A 21,699-nucleotide genomic window follows, 5' to 3' on the forward strand; every position below is an offset into this window, starting at 1 on the left:
ATTCAGAAAAGTACATTTTGTATTTGGCAGTTAAAGTTGGAGGACATCAAACAATTGATTGAAATTATCACAAAATTGATAAGTCACCAATTTGATCTAAATTGGTCGGGAGACAAATTTCTATACCTTAACTAGTTGGCACCTATTAACTTATACTGTCACTTGCATAAGATCAAGATAGTCACATACTTCAGTTGAGAAACAGCATCAAATGTGGGGTTAACAGATTCTTCAAGTTGCACCAGGGTTTAGTAATTAATACCTTTCTTGTTTGCATTGTCCTGTGTTGACTTAACATCCTATACATGCAGGTATGTACACTGACTTAATAATATACACATACATGTGATTTTTATTTTTAAACCTCACCTGAAACAAAAATGTATAAAAACATTCTGAATGAATAGTTTAAGCACTTGAATGACTAAAATGGACAACGTCACAATCCCATTGAATAGCACCATGTCTGTGCTCTGCTGCAGTGGGCACACCTGCTGACTACCGAGGGCTTTGTAAAGCATAGCAGTGCATCAATCAATATTACAAAATACACACATTTAGCACATTTGATACAGCCAGCCTCGACCGGACCAACACAACCCAACATTCGATCCACTTGGCTCTCTATCTCGCACTCAAAAAAACAAACATTAGTTGACACGGATTGAACGATCGACAACAAAAATAACATGATAGGCTAGTTCTCTTAAGAAAAACAGGACAGAATAGTCTCCTCAAAGCTGCTCTGCACTATCAAGGGGGACATTTAGTTGCTTTTACCTTCTGGAGATGCCATTACTGTTTTAGGATTTAATTGGGATGTTCAGCTATGGCAGCATAGTTGGACGGGGTATTCTCCACAACATCAGCCCTTGGGGACTCCCAATATTTGACACATGAACTAAAGCACACCTGAATGGAGTTCTGACAATTGGGTTGTTGAGGGGGACTAAAACCCATGTTGTACCACGGGAAAAGGGTTGAAAACACTTCATTGAGGGTTCATGGATCCTCACATGACTTTCTCTCCAGGCTTGGCCAGCCATGCATTCATACTCTGGTTATAGGCCCACAACACACATCAACTGACATCAACTGTCCCACGAACTGGCTATGCTGTCTTCAGTGCTAGCAGAAGGCAGGGTTAGCCCTGTCTTAGGGCTCTATTCAATCCGTATTGCTGAAGTTCAAGTGTTACAGCGCGATTGAAATTGAAAGCCAGTGTTCCCGAGTTAGCGGAGACTATTCACGGTAAACACCGCATATGTCGGCTCAATCGGAAATGACCTTTGCATTTTTATCACGCAATCAGTAACGCTTCAGCGGTAAGGATTGGATAGAGCCATGAGACGGCACCGCAGTGGTAGAGGGTGGAACCGTCGACAACTGTCAATGTCTTATCAGAAGGCCACAGGGACGGGGTGGTGTTGGTAGGAGGGCTGTCTCTAGTCATGAGCCTAGACCTCAGAGCTGTCCAAGCTGCTGCCCCCAGTACCCATCATGCCCTCTCTGCTGTTGCCACTCCCTCCGCTGTAGGCCGAGCACGACGAGGTGGAGTAGGGAGGGAACTGGCTCTTCTTCTGGTTCTTCCTCTTGCGCCGCACCAGCAGAATAACCACCATGGCCACCAGGCAGATGAGAAGGATCAACCCGGCCAGGCCGACCAGCGTGGGCAGGGTGGAGGTGTCCACAGGCTCCCTGCCGGAGCTCTCCAGGAGGGGGCGCTCCAGGAAGGGTGAGTTGCGGTCCGACCCAGCCCGGTCACGTCCACCCCATGGCTGGCGCTGGCTCACCACCAGGCGGTCTGTTCGGTCCAGAGCGATGTGCTGGATGTTGGTTCCCCGATTGTTGTCGGTGCCGATGTCCTGGGCCAGGTCCGGAGCGTGGGCGGCACGACGGTGGCGACCCCGGGAGGAGGTGTGGAGGTCGGGCTGAGGGTCGGCCACGGAGGACAGGCTGTGGTGGTACTCCAGGCTACGCTTGCCGATGCCACGGTTGGCGTTGTCTCGGGAGCGGACGGTGTAGATGGTGTGGATGAACCACTCCCGACCTGCAGCCACCTGGAACATCCAGACACAGTGGAGCTTGAGGTTAGTGATAAAGCCTTTGGCCTATACCTTTCAGTGTGTGATTCCAAACCAAATTCGTGTTTTTTTGTGTGCAAGTAATCAAACTCAGATTTCAGAAACCAGATTTAATTCAACCATACAGAGACTAATTTCTCATTGTTATCCAGTTTACAGCTGACCTGGAAGAGAGGCGAGGAGGACAGGGCGAATCCGTCTGAACCAGGCTGTCTGACCAGAGGCAGGCCTCCAGGAGTGTCCAGGGCCAGAGTGGCACCAAACAACACATCTCCAAACGCTGTGGCCTGGGTCTCTGGCTGAGCCTTGTCCTGAGGAGGAAAACACACACCGGTTAGACCGCTGAAATCATTACAGTAGGAACCTCACTTAGAAATATTGTATAGGACGTCTATGGATTAGAGGTAGGTAACTTAGCAGTTAGCATTGGACCAGGAATCAAAAAGGTAACTGGTTCGAATACGTTGGCCGACTAGGTGAAAAATCTGCCGACGTGCCCTTGAGCAAGGCACTTAACCATAATAGCTCCTGTAAGTCGCTCTGGATAAGATCGTCTGCTTAAATGACTGAAACGTCAAATGTATTTCAACAGCCTAACAGCAGCATGGCTCACATGTACTGAGATGTCAAGAACACAAATGTTTGTAGACGGTTGAAGCAAGAAATTACTTGTGAATGAATTAATAGATATAGCAAAACTGACCCAACTGCATTCAAAGTGACCATAACAAAACTCCAGAGGAATCTCCCCCTGAGTGGAGGCATGATGTGTTGAGTGATTGGCGTACGCACCAGGATCTTGAATCTGTAGAGCAGTGAAGGTGCGTCGGCCAGGCAGCCATACTCCTTGTTGGTGGGGTTGTACTTGGGGACGTAACCGTCAGCTCCTGTACACAGGAACACCTTCTCTATACTGCAGGAGAAGGAGTCACCCAGGTTCTGGACTGGGTCCACCATCACACGGCCGTAGATGGAGGAGCCTGGAGAGGGGGATGGAGGGAGAGATTAGAGGAGGGTGGTGTCAATTGCTCTGTGACATTTCAACAAGCACTGATAGTTTCATTAAATGGTTATTAGACTGTTAAATATTATCTTTACATTCAAACTCAGAAAGCAGTTAGACAGAAAGCTGTGTGAGTTCTATAAGATAAAACAGCTAATAATGTACACTGAGTGGACAAAACATTAGGAACACCTTTCTAATATTGAGTTGCACCCACTTTTGCCCTCAGAACAGCCTCAATTTGTCAGGGGTACGGACTCTACAAGGTGTCGAAAGCGTTCCACAGGGATGCTGACCCATGTTGACTCCAGTGCTTCCCACAGTTGTGTCAAGTTGGCTGGATGTCCTTTTGGTGGTGGACCATTCTTGATGCACAAACTATTGAGCGTGAAAAATCCCAGCAGTGTCGCAATTGTTGACACACAAACCGGTGCGCCTGGCACCTACTACCATACCCTGTTCAAAGGCACTTCAATCTTGTGTCTTGCCCATTCACCCTCTGAATGGTACACATACACAATCCATCTCTCAATTGTCTCAATGCTTAAAAATCCTTCTTTAACCTGCCTCCTCTCTTTCATCTACACTGATTGAAGTGGATTTAACAAGTGACATCAACAAGGGATCATAGCTTTCACCTGATCAGTCTATGTCATGAAAGAGCATGTATGTTGACTAGTGGTGTATCTATCTATATGATGACTAGAGGTGTATCTATCTATATGTTGACTAGTGGTGTATCTATCTATATGTTAACTAGTGGTGTATCTATCTATATGTTGACGAGTGGTGTATCTATCTATATGTTGACTAGTGGTGTATCTATCTATATGTTGACTAGTGGTGTATCTATCTATATGATGACTAGAGGTGTATCTATCTATATGTTGACTAGTGGTGTATCTATCTATATGTTGACTAGTGGTGTATCTATCTATATGTTGACGAGTGGTGTATCTATCTATATGTTAACTAGTGGTGTATCTATCTATATGTTGACTAGTGGTGTATCTATCTATATGATGACTAGTGGTGTATCTATCTATATGTTGACTAGTGGTGTATCTATCTATATGTTGACTAGTGGTGTATATATCTATATGATGACTAGTGGTGTATCTATCTATATGATGACTAGTGGTGTATCTATCTATATGATGACTAGTGGTGTATATATCTATATGTTGACTAGTGGTGTATCTATCTATATGTTGACTAGTGGTGTATCTATCTATATGTTGACTAGTGGTGTATCTATCTATATGTTGACTAGTGGTGTATCTATCTATATGTTGACTAGTGGTGTATCTATCTATATGATGACTAGTGGTGTATATATCTATATGTTGACTAGTGGTGTATCTATCTATATGATGACTAGTGGTGTATATATCTATATGTTGACTAGTGGTGTATCTATCTATATGTTGACTAGTGGTGTATCTATCTATATGTTGACTAGTGGTGTATCTATCTATATGTTGACTAGTGGTGTATCTATCTATATGATGACTAGTGGTGTATATATCTATATGTTGACTAGTGGTGTATCTATCTATATGTTGACTAGTGGTGTATATATCTATATGTTGACTAGTGGTGTATCTATCTATATGATGACTAGTGGTGTATCTATCTATATGATGACTAGTGGTGTATATATCTATATGATGACTAGTGGTGTATCTATCTATATGATGACTAGTGGTGTATATATCTATATGTTGACTAGTGGTGTATCTATCTATATGTTGACTAGTGGTGTATCTATCTATATGTTGACTAGTGGTGTATCTATCTATATGTTGACTAGTGGTGTATCTATCTATATGATGACTAGTGGTGTATATATCTATATGTTGACTAGTGGTGTATCTATCTATATGATGACTAGTGGTGTATCTATCTATATGATGACTAGTGGTGTATATATCTATATGATGACTAGTGGTGTATCTATCTATATGATGTCTAGTGGTGTATATATCTATATGATGACTAGTGGTGTATCTATCTATATGATGACTAGTGGTGTATCTATCTATATGTTGACTAGTGGTGTATCTATCTATATGTTGACTAGTGGTTCCTAGAATGTCCACTAGGGGTCAGTAGTAGTCCAGTACCCTCTGAGAAGGCTGTGTCGGTGCTCTCTCCGAAGCCCATGGATCCGTCTGACAGCCACAGCTCCCTTTTGGACAGCAGGAACATCTGGGTGTTCAGACTGAACTCAGCTGCCACCGGGTCACTCACCTGGGGTGGTCAGAGGGCAAAGGTCAAACACAGGAGAGTTGAATGTTTGGTTCAATGCATTTAATTAACAAGTATCTGCTACTACTTGTTTTTAGCCTCATACAACACCAAGACAAATCAGCATTGGTGAATGACAAAGTTTCCTCTTGATTCTAGCGTCTTGGGTATGCTAGTCTGCCAGAGACTGTGGGTATGCAGTGGTGGTGACCTGCTGGAAGCGGATGTCCATGTGGAAGGTGAGGGGTTCTCGTGGGTGACACACAGGGGGAATGCTGAACTCCCCATTGGGAGAGGCACTGCAGGGGATCATCTTCACTGTGTACGTGCCAGAGTAGTCCCTCACCTACAGACAACAACATTACAACATCATTAAAACAACTTTAAAACACACCAACCATTTAAGGTAGGTACTGCTGCTCTGGTATCCATACTGTACGTGCTGCTAAAGCTAACCTTAGTCTTCTGTCATTACAGTCTACCAGTTGGCTTCAACACTAAGAATACAAAGTTAAAGGTAGACTCAGCGATATGACGTAGGTACACAAAGTAAACAGCATAGTGGGTCCATTTCCTCAACAACTAAGAGCGCTCAGCTGTTTTGGTCCTGCACCTACCACGCTCTGACAGCGTGAAGCGAACCGGTGCACATACGCAGACACCGTGTGTGACAGTGAAGTCTTGTCTCTCGCTCATCGCAATATCTACGGTGCAGCTCGTGGCCACGTCATATCGCTGAGTCTACCTCTAAGACAGACAATGATCAAGATGGCAGCTCACAGCGAAGTCAGAGACGAAGCTCCACTGCTGCATGGGCTGGTTGTAGGTGGGCTCAGTCCTGATCAGGGCCAGGGTGAAGGTCAGGCCAGAGAGGTCAGCACACATCACCATGGAGGACAGAGTGGTTCCTGGAAACACACAGTCAAACCTCTCTTTAGTCTCACACGTACACTTCTGTTGAGCGTTTCTTTGCTTGATGTGTCTGACACAGGGCCTACATGAACACAACATCTTAAGACCGGCGTTGTACTGTAGACTGTATGTCGCACCTCGTTGTAAGGTATACACATTTTACGTTGCTGACAGTAGTTTTATTCTTTCTGAAAAGGTTAATGTCATGTTGACATTTGGCAGAACAACCCCTAAGACGGTTCCATTCTAATAGCGGTACAGGATCTGGGTCACAGTGCAACCCAATCGGAGAGAAAGCTATACAATCACCCTATCGGATGTGTGTGTGTGTGTGTGTGTGTAATACCTGGGTGGGACATGACAAACTGTCCCCTGAAGCGGGCCTCAGTCTTGAAGTTGACCACCAGACGTCCCTCCTCGTTGATCCTCATGCTGGTGGGGTACATGGATCCTATAGGGACACAGTTACATCAAATCAGGGTTATTATCCACCTCTATCATTCACTGGTGAAATAATGCATCAGACATTATTTACATTTTAGTAATTTAGCAGACACTCTTATCCAGAGTGACTTACAGGAGCAATTAGGGGTAAGTGCCTTGCTCAAGGGCACATCGGCAGATTTTTCACCTCGTCAGCTCTGAGATTCTAATCAAATGTGCCTGCAGACTATTAATTATACATGTATTAACTGAGTAATACTGCAAGCCATTCACCTCACTGTAGTACTTAAAATAGCTAACAGTGGGCCGAATTGACTGTACCTTGTAGTTCAGCCTCCGGCGGGCTGCCGATTCCGTCCTGCCACAAGATGGCGGTGTCGTACACAAAGGTGAGCTTGAGCTCTGACTGCAGGTCAAAGTGCTGCCATCCTCCCACGGCAACGGGGGAGTGGAAGACGTAGGACACATAGAGAGGCACGCGCAGAGTCACATAGGACTGGACCAGGTTCAGCACCTAGAGGAAGAGCAACACAGAGATACATAGTCAGGGTCACCTTCAACTGTACCTGGATCAGCATATACCACAGTACAAAACAGAAGGATAGGAACACTTCAGAGCATTCAAGCATGAAAGGTAACACAGAGGGAATTTAACACAGAGGGAATTTAACACAGAGGGAATTTCAAAATGTCTACTTTCAACTTGACAGATTACTGAAAAAACAACAACAGCAGACTGAGTAATCGAGAGCTGCACACAGAGAACAGCCAGCGTGTCAGTTTGTGTGTGTGTGTGTTTGCATCAGTGCATATGTGTGTATGTCTCTCTCTCTCCAGTACCTGTCCATCCGTCCCAATAGAACCTCCACAGGTGGTGAGCAGCTCGGACATGTCGTAGTAACTATTAAACTCCCACAGACAAGCCTCCAGATTCAGGTTCCTGTAGAATCTCAGGCTGTTGGTGGAGCGCATGTCGGCGCTGTACTGGTAGGGCGATGTCTCGCCGATGATCTCAGGGTTCTTGGTGGCGTCGGTGATGAAGCCGTGGCCCGTCTGGATCTCGTTGAAGTCCAGTAGGTTGGAGCAGCGGTGGTTGCCCACGCGCGTGCCGTCTGGAGACAGGGTCAGCTCGAAGTTGGACAGGGGCCGCGTAGAGATGACCGGTAACATGCCTGAGGAGAAGAGAGGGGAGAGAGAGAGACGGTTTCAATACATCATCAATCCATTGCAACATTTATAAATCTTTTAATGACCTGGTAACTTTTTACCCTTGACAACTGATCTTGAATCATTTCTTTCTACCTCAGTCCTATTGTCATCGATTGTTAGCGAAACAATCAAACTGACTCTAGTCGAGTAGGTAAGGACATGACAGAGCCTGTTACTCACCGTCCATGTGCGGCATGTTGACAGTGAGTTTGATGAGGTTGGGGAAGTCAGGGTCGTCAGGGCCGGTGTAGCGGATCTTAGCAGAGAAGGGCTCAGCTCCCACCGTGCCAGAGATACGTGGTTGACACAGACCTACACAGGCACACGAGACATATTATTGTCGGATAGACAATCATCCTTGAACACTCCATCACATCTCCCCCCCAGTCTCCACTCACCCTCCTCCCTGCTGACCACCATGATGGGACTGGACAGCTCCAGACCAGCATCCCCGTTCGTATTGAACGCCCGGGCAGCACACTGGACTCTCGACCCAGCCTGGAAGTAGATGGAGTCCAGGGTGATGGACTTAGTGTTGGTGAAGAAGGTGTTGGTGTCCACCTCTCTCAGGGGCGAGGTGACCCCGTCCGACCCGCTGGGGGCGCTGACCAGCCAGCGGTACTGGGTCAGGGTGTCGTTGATGCTCTCCGCCGTGCAGATGGAGCCCGTCTTGTCAAAGTCATGGTATTTGGGGTTGCAGGCCTGCAGGTGAGGGAGGGGCCACAGATACGTGGTATTATGGTATGTAATAGGACGATACACAGTCGTCTTGTAAAACGCGCTCAACACGTGAAGGGAAGTTTACGGGGCTATATGAATACATGTGTACATTTGTTATGCCGGTGAAAGGGTCTCATGTTTAGGATTTAGTCAGAACTGGAGAAAGCATTTTGATTTTCCACTTAAACAACAGGTTTTGAAACTATGAAACACAAAGACCTTCAGTTTGAAGCCTCGGCTTTTTGGACTGGATGAAATTATTCCAACCTTGTCGCTAGCTTTACATGGTTAAACACCTGGATATAAGGTGTGTGTGTCTGTGTGTCTAGGGGGTTGTATTCTGCGTGTGTGTGTCTGGGCCCAGTGGCCACCACTCACCGTCACACAGACGATGGGGTAGCCAGTAGAGGGGTGAGGGTTGTCCCTGGCACGGGCCGTGTCATCGTACATTAGCAGGGACACCACAGTAGGCACAGCTGGGAAGGTGACGTCTGCCACGCTGTCCATCTCCTCGATGTACACAATTGCCTTAGTCATCTGATGAACGGGAGAGAGAGATTCAAAACACCATTCCGTGGGTACAGTACACTTTATTGTGCTGTACATTGTAAACTTGGACGTTTGAGAAGGCGGAGTCCTCCTTAGAACAGCATATTTGTAATACCAAAGGAGAAAAGTGAGTTTAAGTGAGTGTACACCTCTAGCATTATTTGTGTCAGGTTAGTGGTATGGTACAGTACATGTCTGGGATGCCACATAGCTGTGTTTGTAGGTCACACTGCTCTGTGGGTTGACTTGAGGGACATTCTCATAGCATAGACTCAACCAGGAAGTCTTTTTATAATAGCTGGTGATTTGGGTGCCGGGGCCGCTGACAGTGGCAGCTGCTGCCTGGCTATTTGTGTGTTCAAGTGTGTGTGCATGCCTTGAGACCCGCTGAGGGTATTTATATGGTGTGTGTGTGTCTCGGTGGGTGATCTAGGTGGGTGTCAGCAGCATACCACCCTGCATCTCACTGCTGGCTTACCTCTGAAGCTAAGCAGGGTTGGTCCTGGATGGGAGACCAGATTCTGCTGGAAGTGGTGTTGTAGGGCCCATAGGAGGCACTCTTTCCTCTGGACTAAAATTAAGAAGATCCCAATGCCCCAGGGCAGTGATTGGGACATTGCCCTGTGTAGGGTGCCATCTTTCGGATGGGACGTTAAACGGGTGTCCTGACTCTCTGTGGTCACTAAAGATCCCATGGCACTTATCGTAAGAGTAAGGGTGCTAACCCTGGTGTCCTGGCTAAATTCCCAATCTGACCCTCATACCTTCACGGTCACCTAATCATCCCCTGTTTCCAATTGGCTCATTCATCCCCCCTGTAACTATTCCCCTGGTTGTTTCTGTAAATGAGAATTTGTTCTCAGTCAACTGACGAGAGAGAGAGAGAGAGAGAGAGAGAGAGAGAGAGAGAGAGAGAGAGAGAGAAAGAGACACAGAGGGGAAGAGAGCGATAGAGAGGTATAGGTATAGAGAAAGATAAAGAGCCCATGCCCTCAGTCTTACCTGCATCTCTGCAACCATGTACTCATCAGGTTTCATGTGGACGACGAAGGCTTCTCTCATCTCTCTCTGGCCGTCATACAGGATCTGCACCTCCACAAAGTGTTCTGTCTCGCCCTCCTTGAACTCCACATCTTGAGAGACACACACAAGGTTAAACAAGAGCTTAATAAGGATCTCTATTAAAAATGTATCACATCGTTTTTGGTGTGAATGGGTTATACACGACAGTGCCCAACACAGTATGACAACGATGGCTGTATATTCTACGGTAACAGAATAATGCTGAGAATTTAAAATGTATGTCAAACAAGAAAAATATCATTGCAAACTTAAACAAACCATACAACTCTCTGACAAGACTACTTTTAACAACTGACACTGAACATTTTACATAAAAACTCATTTACTTGAAGAACAGTGCAGATGCAAAGTTTGGTAACAGAATGACGGTATGTGCTGTTTCTTCAACTAAACGTGTTTTTGTAAAATGTTCAGTGGACGTTGTTAAAAGTCGTCCTTGTGCATAGAGTTGTAAGGTTTATTTAACTTTGCAATCATTGTTTTTTCTTTGACATCCATTTTAAAGCGTCAAATCTCATATGGTTCTGTTCTAACGCCCATACTAACATCCCACTTAGAATGAAGCAATATTTTGGACAATCTAAGAAGGATGCTAGAGTGGATAATGGAACATAGACTACAGTTCCTGTATGTGTACTCACCCTCCGACAGCAGGTTGTAGTCCTCTCTGAACATTAGGGTTAGTTCCTGTATGTGTACTCACCCTCTGACAGCAGGTTGTAGTCCTCTCCGGACGTTAGGGTTAGTTCCTGTATGTGTACTCACCCTCTGACAGCAGGTTGTAGTCCTCTCCGGACGTTAATGTTAGTTCCTGTATGTGTACTCACCCTCCGACAGCAGGTTATAGTCCTCTCCGGACGTTAGGGTTAGTTCCTGTATGTGTACTCACCCTCCGACAGCAGGTTGTAGTCCTCTCTGAACGTTAGGGTTAGTTACTGTATGTGTACTCACCCTCCGACAGCGGGTTGTAGTCCTCTCTGGACGTTAGGGTTAGTTATGTCTGTGTTACATGATTAAACTATATGATAACTTAATGGTAGGACTCACCCTCCGACAGCGGGTTGTAGTCCTCTCTGGATGTTAGGGTTAGTTACTGTATGTGTTACATGATTAAACTATATGATAACTTAATGGTAGGACTCACCCTCCGACAGCGGGTTGTAGTCCTCTCTGGACGTTAGGGTTAGTTATGTCTGTGTTACATGATTAAACTATATGATAACTTAATGGTAGGACTCACCCTCTGACAGCAGGTTGTAGTCCTCTCTGGACGTTAGGGTTAGTTCCTGTATGTGTACTCACCCTCCGACAGCAGGTTGTAGTCCTCTCTGGACGTTAGGGTTAGTTCCTGTATGTGTACTCACCCTCCGACAGCAGGTTGTAGTCCCCTCTGGACGTTAGGGTTAGCTACTGTATGTGTACTCACCCTCCGACAGCAGGTTGTAGTCCCCTCTGGACGTTAGGGTTAGTTACTGTATGTGTTACATGATTAAACTATATGATAACTTAATGGTAGGACTCACCCTCCGACAGCGGGTTGTAGTCCTCTCTGGACGTTAGGGTTAGTTACTGTATGTCTGTGTTACATGATTAAACTATATGATAACTTAATGGTAGGACTCACCCTCTGACAGCGGGTTGTAGTCCTCTCTGGACGTTAGGGTTAGTTATGTCTGTGTTACATGATTAAACTATATGATAACTTAATGGTAGGACTCACCCTCCGACAGCGGGTTGTAGTCCTCTCTGGATGTTAGGGTTAGTTACTGTATGTGTTACATGATTAAACTATATGATAACTTAATGGTAGGACTCACCCTCCGACAGCGGGTTGTAGTCCTCTCTGGACGTTAGGGTTAGTTACTGTATGTCTGTGTTACATGATTAAACTATATGATAACTTAATGGTAGGACTCACCCTCTGACAGCGGGTTGTAGTCCTCTCTGGACGTTAGGGTTAGTTATGTCTGTGTTACATGATTAAACTATATGATAACTTAATGGTAGGACTCACCCTCCGACAGCGGGTTGTAGTCCTCTCCGGAGGTGGCTGACCCGTCCTTGGTGTGGACCCTGACCAGGGAGACCTTGGATGTGTCTCCTAGCCTCAGGATAGGGATCTTCACCACGGCTGTCTCCCCCTGGAACTGGGGCTCCCGTACACTGTACTTTATCTCACTGAAACGGATGATGGGCTCTGAGGAGAGAGAATCCGGTTAGACTCCCGATGCAAAACAGAACAAACTACTGACTCTAACTCTCTAGAGACTGAATCAAATAATTCATTAAACAGAGTGTTTTGGCATTTTATTTGTAATACTTTGTTATATAGATCTATACAATGTAGCCCGATGTTCGGTGTGGTAGATATCTCCGTGTTCCTTGGGGAAAGCTTACTGTCTTTCTCGTCAGTAATGGTGACCACCGCCTCGCTCTGTTCCCCTGTGGAGGCTCCGAAGGGTGACTTGCTCTTGGGCGTTCCCAGGACCAGACGGAACTCCTCGTCCTCCTCGTATAGGTTATCATCCACCAGGTTCACCACACACTCCTTCTCACTCTCCCCTGTGGGACAGACGGACAGGGGGAACACAGCGTTAACACATAGAAGTATGAGGATATAAAGACATTGAGAGAGAGAAGGGGTAGAGCTAGGGAAGGAGAGAGAGAGAGAGAGAGAGGGAGGAAGGGAGAGAGTGAGAGAGAGTAAGAGAAGGGGGAGAGAGGGGGGGTAAAGAGGGAGAGAAGGAGAGAGGAGAGCGGGAGAGAGAGATAGAAAGAGAGAGACTGGGGTTACCTGGGAAGAAGGTGATGAGTGACCCGTCCGTGTTGGGCCTCTCATCATAATCCATCATGACCTGGGCAGAGCCCTGGCGGGTGTAGCAGCGCACCGTAGACCTGTGACTGATGTCTCCACTACGATACACTACGGCCTTCATCTCCCCGTCCGCCTCATCCACCTTATAGGCAGCATCCTTGAACTGAACCTTGGGCACTGGAATGATAAGTAGATTTGAATTGGGCTCTGAAGAGAACAGAATACTACTTATCAATACTGTGGTTTTCTAGTAGCTCAATATTATTTTCATTGCTTCTGCATAGGGAGCATAGTTTAATTTTCTCATTGCTCACTGACTAAATGTGCCATAGACAATCATCTCAAAGCTACTTTTATATGGATAACAAAACACAAACAATTCATACAAGGAGAACAGCTAAAACAGTGGTTATGTTCTACGCTAAAACAGTGGTTATGTTCTACGCTAAAACAGTGGTTATGTTCAGCGCTAAAACAGTGGTTATGTTCTACGCTAAAACAGTGGTTATGTTCAGCGCTAAAACAGTGGTTATGTTCTACGCTAAAACAGTGGTTATGTTCTCCGCTAAAACAGTGGTTATGTTCTCCGCTAAAACAGTGGTTATGTCAGAGCTAAAACAGTGGTTATGTTAGAGCTAAAACAGTGGTTAACACTAAAACAGTGGTTATGTTCTACGCTAAAACAGTGGTTATGTTCTACGCTAAAACAGTGGTTATGTTAGCGTTAAAACAGTGGTTATGTTAGAGCTAAAACAGTGGTTAACACTAAAACAGTGGTTATGTTAGAGCTAAAACAGTGGTTATGTTAGAGCTAAAACAGTGGTTATGTTAGAGCTAAAACAGTGGTTATGTTAGAGCTAAAACAGTGGTTAACACTAAAACAGTGGTTATGTTAGAGCTAAAACAGTGGTTATGTTAGAGCTAAAACAGTGGTTATGTTAGAGCTAAAACAGTGGTTATGTTAGAGCTAAAACAGTGGTTAACGCTAAAACAGTGGTTATGTTCTACGCTAAAACAGTGGTTATGTTCTACGCTAAAACAGTGGTTATGTTAGCGCTAAAACAGTGGTTATGTTAGCGCTAAAACAGTGGTTATGTTCTACGCTAAAACAGTGGTTATGTTAGCGCTAAAACAGTGGTTATGTTAGCGCTAAAACAGTGGTTAACACTAAAATAGTGGTTAACGCTAAAACAGTGGTTAACACTAAAACAGTGGTTAACGCTAAAACAGTGGTTATGTTAACGCTAAAACAGTGGTTATGTTAACGCTAAAACAGCGGTTATGTTAGAGCTAAAACAGCGGTTATGTTAGCGCTAAAACAGCGGTTATGTTAGCGCTAAAACAGTGGTTATGTTAGCGCTAAAACAGTGGTTATGTTAGCGCTAAAACAGTGGTTATGTTAGCACTAAAACAGTGGTTATGTTCTACGCTAAAACAGTGGTTAACACTAAAACAGTGGTTATGTTCTACACTAAAACAGTGGTTATGTTCTACGCTAAAACAGTGGTTATGTTCTACGCTAAAACAGTGGTTATGTTCTACGCTAAAACAGTGATTATGTTAGCGCTAAAACAGCGGTTATGTTAGCGCTAAAACAGTGGTTATGTTAGCGCTAAAACAGTGGTTATGTTAGCGCTAAAACAGTGGTTATGTTAGCGCTAAAACAGTGGTTATGTTCTACGCTAAAACAGTGGTTAACACTAAAACAGTGGTTATGTTCTACGCTAAAACAGTGGTTATGTTCTACGCTAAAACAGTGGTTAACACTAAAACAGTGGTTATGTTCTACGCTAAAACAGTGGTTATGTTCTACGCTAAAACAGTGGTTATGTTAGCGCTAAAACAGTGGTTATGTTAGCGCTAAAACAGTGGTTATGTTAGCGCTAAAACAGTGGTTAGCGCTAAAACAGTGGTTAACGCTAAAACAGTGGTTAACGCTAAAACAGTGGTTATGTTAATGCTAAAACAGTGGTTATGTTAACGCTAAAACAGTGGTTATGTTAACGCTAAAACAGTGGTTATGTTCAACGCTAAAACAGTGGTTATGTTCAACGCTAAAACAGTGGTTATGTTCTACGCTAAAACAGTGGTTATGTTCTACGCTAAAACAGTGGTTATGTTCTACGCTAAAACACTGGTTATGTTCTACGCTAAAACACTGGTTATGTTAGAGCTAAAACACTGGTTATGTTAGAGCTAAAACAGTGGTTATGTTAGAGCTAAAACAGTGGCTATGTTAGAGCTAAAACAGTGGCTATGTTAGAGCTAAAACAGTGGCTATGTTAGAGCTAAAACAGTGGCTATGTTAGAGCTAAAACAGTGGCTATGTTAGAGCTAAAACAGTGGCTATGTTAGAGCTAAAACACTGGTTATGTTAACGCTAAAACAGTGGTTATGTTAACGCTAAAACAATGTGTGAAAAAGTGTGTGTGTCTGTATAACTCACGGTCAGTGACAGTATCATTAATAGTGATGGTGGTCTTGCTGGGGGCTATATATGTACATGTGTGGGGATGTGTTACAGAGTGTGTATAACTCACGGTCAGTAACAGTATCATTAATAGTGATGATGGTCTTGCTGGGCTCTCCCAGCACAGCGTTCATGGGCATCCTCAGCACCAGGTCAAAGGTTTCAGGCCCCTCCAGCTCCGGCTGACCCAGGTCATCCAGGATGGTCACTCTGAATGTTTGCATGGTCACCCCAGGGGCAAAGTCCAGGTTACGGCTGATGCCCACGTAGTCCAGGCCGGCTGGCAGGGGGACACGGGGAACATAGAAATAGAACATTACACATATATCTTTATGGAGAGAGAGCCAATAAGGGCATTGGAATGCTACCATAACAGAGAAAGAGATGACACCGGATTGTTTGAGAAATATTAGGAACGATTGGGAATTCTGTGTAATTACACTGATAGAGAGATTGTGAATAATGTGAAAACAGAGATTGAGGGGCTCCAGGGGAATTGTAAATACTGTGACATACGGTGGCTTGCGAAAGAATTCACCCCCCTTGCCATTTCTTTATTTTTTAATTGATTTTTTTGGGGGGGGTTTGTATCCTTTGATTTACACAACATGCCTACCACTTTGAAGATACAAAATATGGTTTATTATGAAACAAACAAGAAATAAGACAAAAAACCTGAAAACTTGAGTGTGCATAACTATTCACCCCCCCCCCCAAGTCAATACTTTGTAGAGCCACCTTTTGCAGCAATTACAGCTGCAAGTCTCTTGAGGTATATCTCGATAAGCTTGGCACATTTAGCCACTGGGATTTTGCCCATTCTTCAAGGCAAAACTGCTCCAGCTCCTTCAAGTTGCATGGGTTCCACAATCTTGAAGTCATACCACAGATTCTCTATTGGATTGAGGTCTGGGCTTTGACTCGGCATTTCAATGTTTCCCCTTAAACCACTCAAGTGTTGCTTTAGCAGTATGCTTAGGGTTATTGTCCTGCTGGAAGGTGAACTTCCGTCCCAGTCTCAAATCTCTGGAAGACTGAAACAAGTTTCCCTCACGAATTTCCCTGTATTTAGCGCCATCCATCATTCCTTCAATTTTGACCAGTTTCCCAGTCCCTGTCGATGAAAAATATTCCCAAAGCATGATGCTGTCACCACCATGCTTCACTGTGGGGATGGTGTTCTCTGGGTTATGAGAGGTGTTGGGTTTGCGCTAGACATAGCGTTTTCCTTGATGGCCAAAAAGTTACATTTTATTCTCATCTGACCAGAGTACCTTCTTCCATATGTTTGGGGAGTCTCCCACATGCCTTTTGGCAAACACCAAACGTGTTTGCTTATTTCTTTCTTAAAGCAATGGCTTTTTTCTGGCCAATCTTCCGTAAAGCCCAGCTCTGTGGAGTGTACGGCTTGAAGTGGACAGATACTCCAATCTCCGCTGTGGAGCTTTGCAGCTCCTTCAGGGTTATCTTTGGTCTCTTTGTTGCCTCTCTGATTAATGCCCTCCTTGCCTGGTCCGTGAGTTTTGGTGGTCGGCCCTCTCTTGGCAGGTTTGTTGTTGTGCCATATTCTTTCCATTTTTGAATAATGGATTTAATGGTGCTCCGTGGATGTTCAAAGTTTCGGATATTTTTTTATAACCCAACCCTGATCTGTACTTCTCCACAACTTTATCCCTGACCTGTTTGGATAGCTCATTGGTCTTAATGGTGATGCTTGCTTGGTGGTGCTACAGACTCTGGGGCCTGCAACACCACTAAGAACAGGTGTAAATATACTGAGATCATGTGACACTTAGATTGTACACAGGTGGACTTTATTGAACTAATTATGTGACTTCTGAAGGTAATTGGTTGCACCAGATCTTCTTCAGGGGCTTCGTAGCAAAGGGGTGAATATACAGTATATATAATTTTTTGAAACAAGTTATTTTTTTCATTTCATTTCACCTATGTGGACTATTTTGTGTATGTCCATTACATTACATTTAAATTACAGGTTGTAATGCAACAAAATAGGAAAAACGCTAGGGGGGATGAATACTTTTGCAAGGCACTGTATTCTGGAAACGCTACACCACAAAGAGGATAGGAATAATAGATCTAACATTCACGTTCTTCTTCTGACCTTCAGCAGAGACGGGGTCACTCTTCCTGGAGCGGACGGTCACTGTGGCCGTCTTGGAGAGGTCAGTGCCAGTCCTCCAGACCCTGACCTCCACATAGCCTGAACTCTCATCCACAATGTAATCTAGTTCTCCGAAATACAGAGAGGGCTCTGTGGGTTAGAGGGAGAAAGAGAGAGATGGGGGAGGGAGGGGAGAGAGAGAGAGAGGTCAGGTCAGTATATTATCATCTACATCTTACAGATATGAACATTAAGTTACAAAAATGTGGTTTTGATTAAGGATGTCTTTGGGGAAGAAGCTGTCATGGGATAATCCACATTTCTGGTCTGAACTTGGCTTGTCAGATACAGTTGGTACGGCTGACGGGGTCATCCCCCTCTTTCCCTCTCCTTCCAGGAAGAGACCTGTCACCCCACTCATCCCTTCATCATCCTCCCCTCATCGAGGCCAGACAGTGTCGTCTGAACTCAGTGCCAGAGGTCTACAGTGCACACCTGAAAAGCCAGGTAGAAATGGTGGATAAGTGAAAGGGGGATGAGTTGGGGGGAGAAGAGGGATGGGATGTCCACCTTGTCTGATGACAGTAGCACTGATAAGAGGGAGGAGACGGGGGAGGCAGCACAGACAGGAGGATCTCTACCTCTCCCTCTCTGAGTAATAGACTAGAGGGAAGGAATGCATATCCTTGGAACACACAGCGGATTAATCTCTCTACACCCCTCTATAACAGCCAGACTGATCATCACTGACAAGCTACCGCTGTCTACTGTACACCCGTCTATAACAGCCAGACTCATCATCACTGACAAGCTACCGCTGTCTACTGTACACCCCTCTATAACAGCCAGACTCATCATCACTGACAAGCTACCGCTGTCTACTGTACACCCCTCTATAACAGCCAGACTCATCATCACTGACAAGCTACCGCTGTCTACTGTACACCCCTCTATAACAGCCAGACTCATCATCACTGACAAGCTACCGCTGTCTACTGTACACCCCTCTATAACAGCCAGACTCATCATCACTGACAAGCTACCGCTGTCTACTGTACACCCCTCTATAACAGCCAGACTCATCATCACTGACAAGCTACCGCTGTCTACTGTACACCCCTCTATAACAGCCAGACTGATCATCACTGACAAGCTACTGCTGTCTACTGTACACCCCTCTATAACAGCCAGCCTGATCATCACTGACAAGCTACTGCTGCCTACTGTACATCCACTAATGAGGGTGATCTATAATTGAGCTTTCTGCCATTTCTATAAAGGGCAGATACAATATTGTGACACTCGTGATTATTTAGTCTATAGCTGGATAAAATAGTAAAAGTAAGACATGGAGAATAGGAAGTATGTACACATTTAACTGACTGTTAGGTGAAGAGGATTTTAAGAGGTGGTCTAGAGATGTTTTTAGACTAGGGCTTGTACTGCCGCAGTCAGAAAACCACCGCTGACCCGCTGAAACTTGGCTTACTCTCAATGCCTCTCAATCACCAGAGATACTGTTTAGTACCAGGGGTGGCTGGTTAGGGGGAAGGAGACATGGCAATCCCTAAAGGATCAATGAGAAGGAAGAGCCAGACTAATAACAATGAAGCCTAATGCTGGCCGGGGTCCCAACCACAGGTTTACTCAGCCAGGAAGATGGGTTTACATCCACACACGCACGAGCACACACACGCACGAGCACACACACACACACACACACACACACACACACACACACACACACACACACACACACACACACACACACACACACACACACACACACACACACACACACACACACACACACACACACACACACACACACACACACACACACACACACACACACACACACACACACACAGAGTGTTGTCACTTTAGATTTCAGGACCCACCAAGAAGTTTGTGGCACAATGGAGGAATGGATCTTTACATTGAGAAGACATCTCCTCTTGTCGCCTGGAGATCATGTCTGGGAATGCACGCTGATTACTTAGACATAACGTTTCCATTGTACTCCAAATTACAGGGGAGGAAGTGGGGAGTGTAGCCCTGACTGTGAGTGTGTCTGTCATTAGAACAAATCAGTTAGTGAAATGAATGAGCTCTGAAGGGTGGGAGAGAGGAAGGAGAGGAGGAGGAGGAGAGAAGTGCAGAGGAGAGGAAGAGGAACGGCTCAGAGAGACAACTAAAGAGAGATAAATGTCTCATTCAGTCAGAGTGGATGGGGAGGACTGGAGTGGCCTCAGATTCAGAAAGTAAATCACTTGAACACTAAGGGGCAGTTTCACAGGCACAGCTTAAAGGCTGATTTTTGTGATTTTCCTGTGTTTTATATATATTTCCACACTTTGCGTTTGGAATAATACTGTGAAATAGCTGTTAGTGTAAGAGCTGTTTGAAAAGGCCGCCTGAAATTTCAGCCTGTTTTGGTGGGATGGAGTTTTGGCCTTCCATTGTGACATCACCATGTGGTAATAAGAAAGAGATTTCTAAACCTCTCTACCAGCAATGGCTCATTTTCAGTTTTCCCCTTCCCACTCAGACCACTCCCAGACATTCTTAGAAAAGTTCTTGCTTGAGAAATTACCCTTTGCTAAGAAGCAATGTTTGTGTATTTTTGTCCATTTTAATTTAAAACAACCACAGTACGGTAATTCATTCTTAATGATTTGATTTTGAGATAAAAACGGCTGCATTGGACCTTTAAGACTGGTCCTGGATTAACAATCATTATCAATGGAAAATCTCCATTGAACGTGTTTCTTGGTTCACCTGTGTAACAAACAAACACATCTCCTCTTTCTCATCTAAAGCCTACGGGTGATATTTGACCTACATGCAAACGAAAAGAGGGAACATTTATGTCGATATGATATCCTAATATGTTTGTTGTTTTTTTACTTCCAGAGCGTTCTTGAAGTTGTAAACAAACCATCACCCCCATCTCAGATCACAGCTACACAACTAAAACAGAAATGGAGGCTGAAAACCATCAAACAGGAGCCAGAGGAAAAACATGCCTGTCATTTGACATTCCTCTCCCACAAATCCCTGTTTCCCCACCTGCCTCTTGGCCCCTGCAACACAAAGGGAAGCCCTCTGTTTTCCCCCAGATCCACTGAGTGGTGGAGCTGGAGGAGTGTCTCAGAACAAAACACGTTCAGAGAGCTCTTTTATGTGTCATGACAGAGGGTTGTCCAGTGTAGTTAAGACTGGAGTTTCTATTCTATTCTATTTTCTCTCTTCCCAGTTCTACCACCTGTTACTAGAAGTATAGGATAGAACAGATGGAGTGTGTAGTCAGGGGTAGAGCGAGAGGAGGGAGCAGGGAGGAGGGGAAAGACCCGGCAAAGAGAGGGGAGTCAAGACAAACATGTGGGGAGAGGTGCTTTTGTCTTGGGTTGAGTGTGTTTGTGTGCCACTGTCTGTCTGTCTGTGGCTTTGCGGAATGGTACCATCCATGAGTGGACCTGTAGTGGAATAGATTACACATAGAGACCAGTGGTTACAGTAAAGAAGGGCATCGCCCGGGCTGGAGGATCCCCAGCACCCGGCCTCTGAGTTATGGTGTTGATGGTGGCTGGAGGATCCCCAGCACCCGGCCTCTGAGTTATGGTGTTGATGGTGGCTGGAGGATCCCCAGCACCCGGCCTCTGAGTTATGGTGTTGATGGTGGCTGGAGGATCCCCAGCACCCGGCCTCTGAGTTATGGTGTTGATGGTGGCTGGAGGATCCCCAGCACCCGGCCTCTGAGTTATGGTGTTGATGGTGGCTGGAGGATCCCCAGCACCCGGCCTCTGAGTTATGGAGTTGATGATGGCTGGAGGATCCTCATCACCTGGCCTCTGAGTTGATGGTGTTGATGGTAACACTCTCACCAAAGAGGCTTCACCAGGCGTTGTACAGTCCTACAGTCTACATGCTCTCACAAGCCCTACTGTAGTTCCTATGTGGCTCAGTTGTTTTTTGTTGTTGATAAACCAACTTCTAACCACATCTTTCCTGCCTCTCCTCTCTCCTTTCATC

At 45.1% G+C, this 21,699-nt stretch overlaps 1 protein-coding gene and 1 long non-coding RNA gene across 2 annotated transcripts in view; one reads left to right on the forward strand and one right to left on the reverse strand.

The window, feature by feature from the left end:
• Position 1: 1 nt before the first annotated feature.
• The window catches only part of LOC135507558 (FRAS1-related extracellular matrix protein 2-like), a 50,651-nt gene continuing 28,953 nt past the window's right edge, over positions 2-21,699 (reverse strand). Inside the window, exons 7-24 of the mRNA XM_064927070.1 lie at positions 17,665-17,814; positions 15,610-15,819; positions 13,049-13,246; positions 12,652-12,816; positions 12,269-12,451; positions 10,174-10,304; positions 9,001-9,159; positions 8,301-8,604; positions 8,083-8,214; positions 7,534-7,865; positions 7,015-7,207; positions 6,596-6,700; positions 6,118-6,245; positions 5,549-5,683; positions 5,214-5,340; positions 2,877-3,064; positions 2,249-2,395; positions 2-2,060 (exon numbers count right to left, since the gene is read on the reverse strand). Coding sequence (XP_064783142.1) covers positions 1,458-2,060; positions 2,249-2,395; positions 2,877-3,064; positions 5,214-5,340; positions 5,549-5,683; positions 6,118-6,245; positions 6,596-6,700; positions 7,015-7,207; positions 7,534-7,865; positions 8,083-8,214; positions 8,301-8,604; positions 9,001-9,159; positions 10,174-10,304; positions 12,269-12,451; positions 12,652-12,816; positions 13,049-13,246; positions 15,610-15,819; positions 17,665-17,814 — 3,590 coding nt within the window. The 3' untranslated portion in view covers positions 2-1,457. The remainder of the gene's footprint in view (positions 2,061-2,248; positions 2,396-2,876; positions 3,065-5,213; positions 5,341-5,548; positions 5,684-6,117; positions 6,246-6,595; positions 6,701-7,014; positions 7,208-7,533; positions 7,866-8,082; positions 8,215-8,300; positions 8,605-9,000; positions 9,160-10,173; positions 10,305-12,268; positions 12,452-12,651; positions 12,817-13,048; positions 13,247-15,609; positions 15,820-17,664; positions 17,815-21,699) is intronic.
• On the forward strand, positions 2,008-21,145 carry LOC135507564 (uncharacterized). The gene is made up of 5 exons (XR_010450672.1): positions 2,008-2,090; positions 2,237-2,417; positions 17,671-17,725; positions 18,062-18,171; positions 20,581-21,145. It is a non-coding gene; the product is annotated as an uncharacterized LOC135507564 (long non-coding RNA).

This window comes from Oncorhynchus masou, chromosome 21 (genome assembly GCF_036934945.1).
Source record: "Oncorhynchus masou masou isolate Uvic2021 chromosome 21, UVic_Omas_1.1, whole genome shotgun sequence".
Taxonomy (NCBI): Eukaryota; Metazoa; Chordata; class Actinopteri; order Salmoniformes; family Salmonidae; genus Oncorhynchus; species Oncorhynchus masou.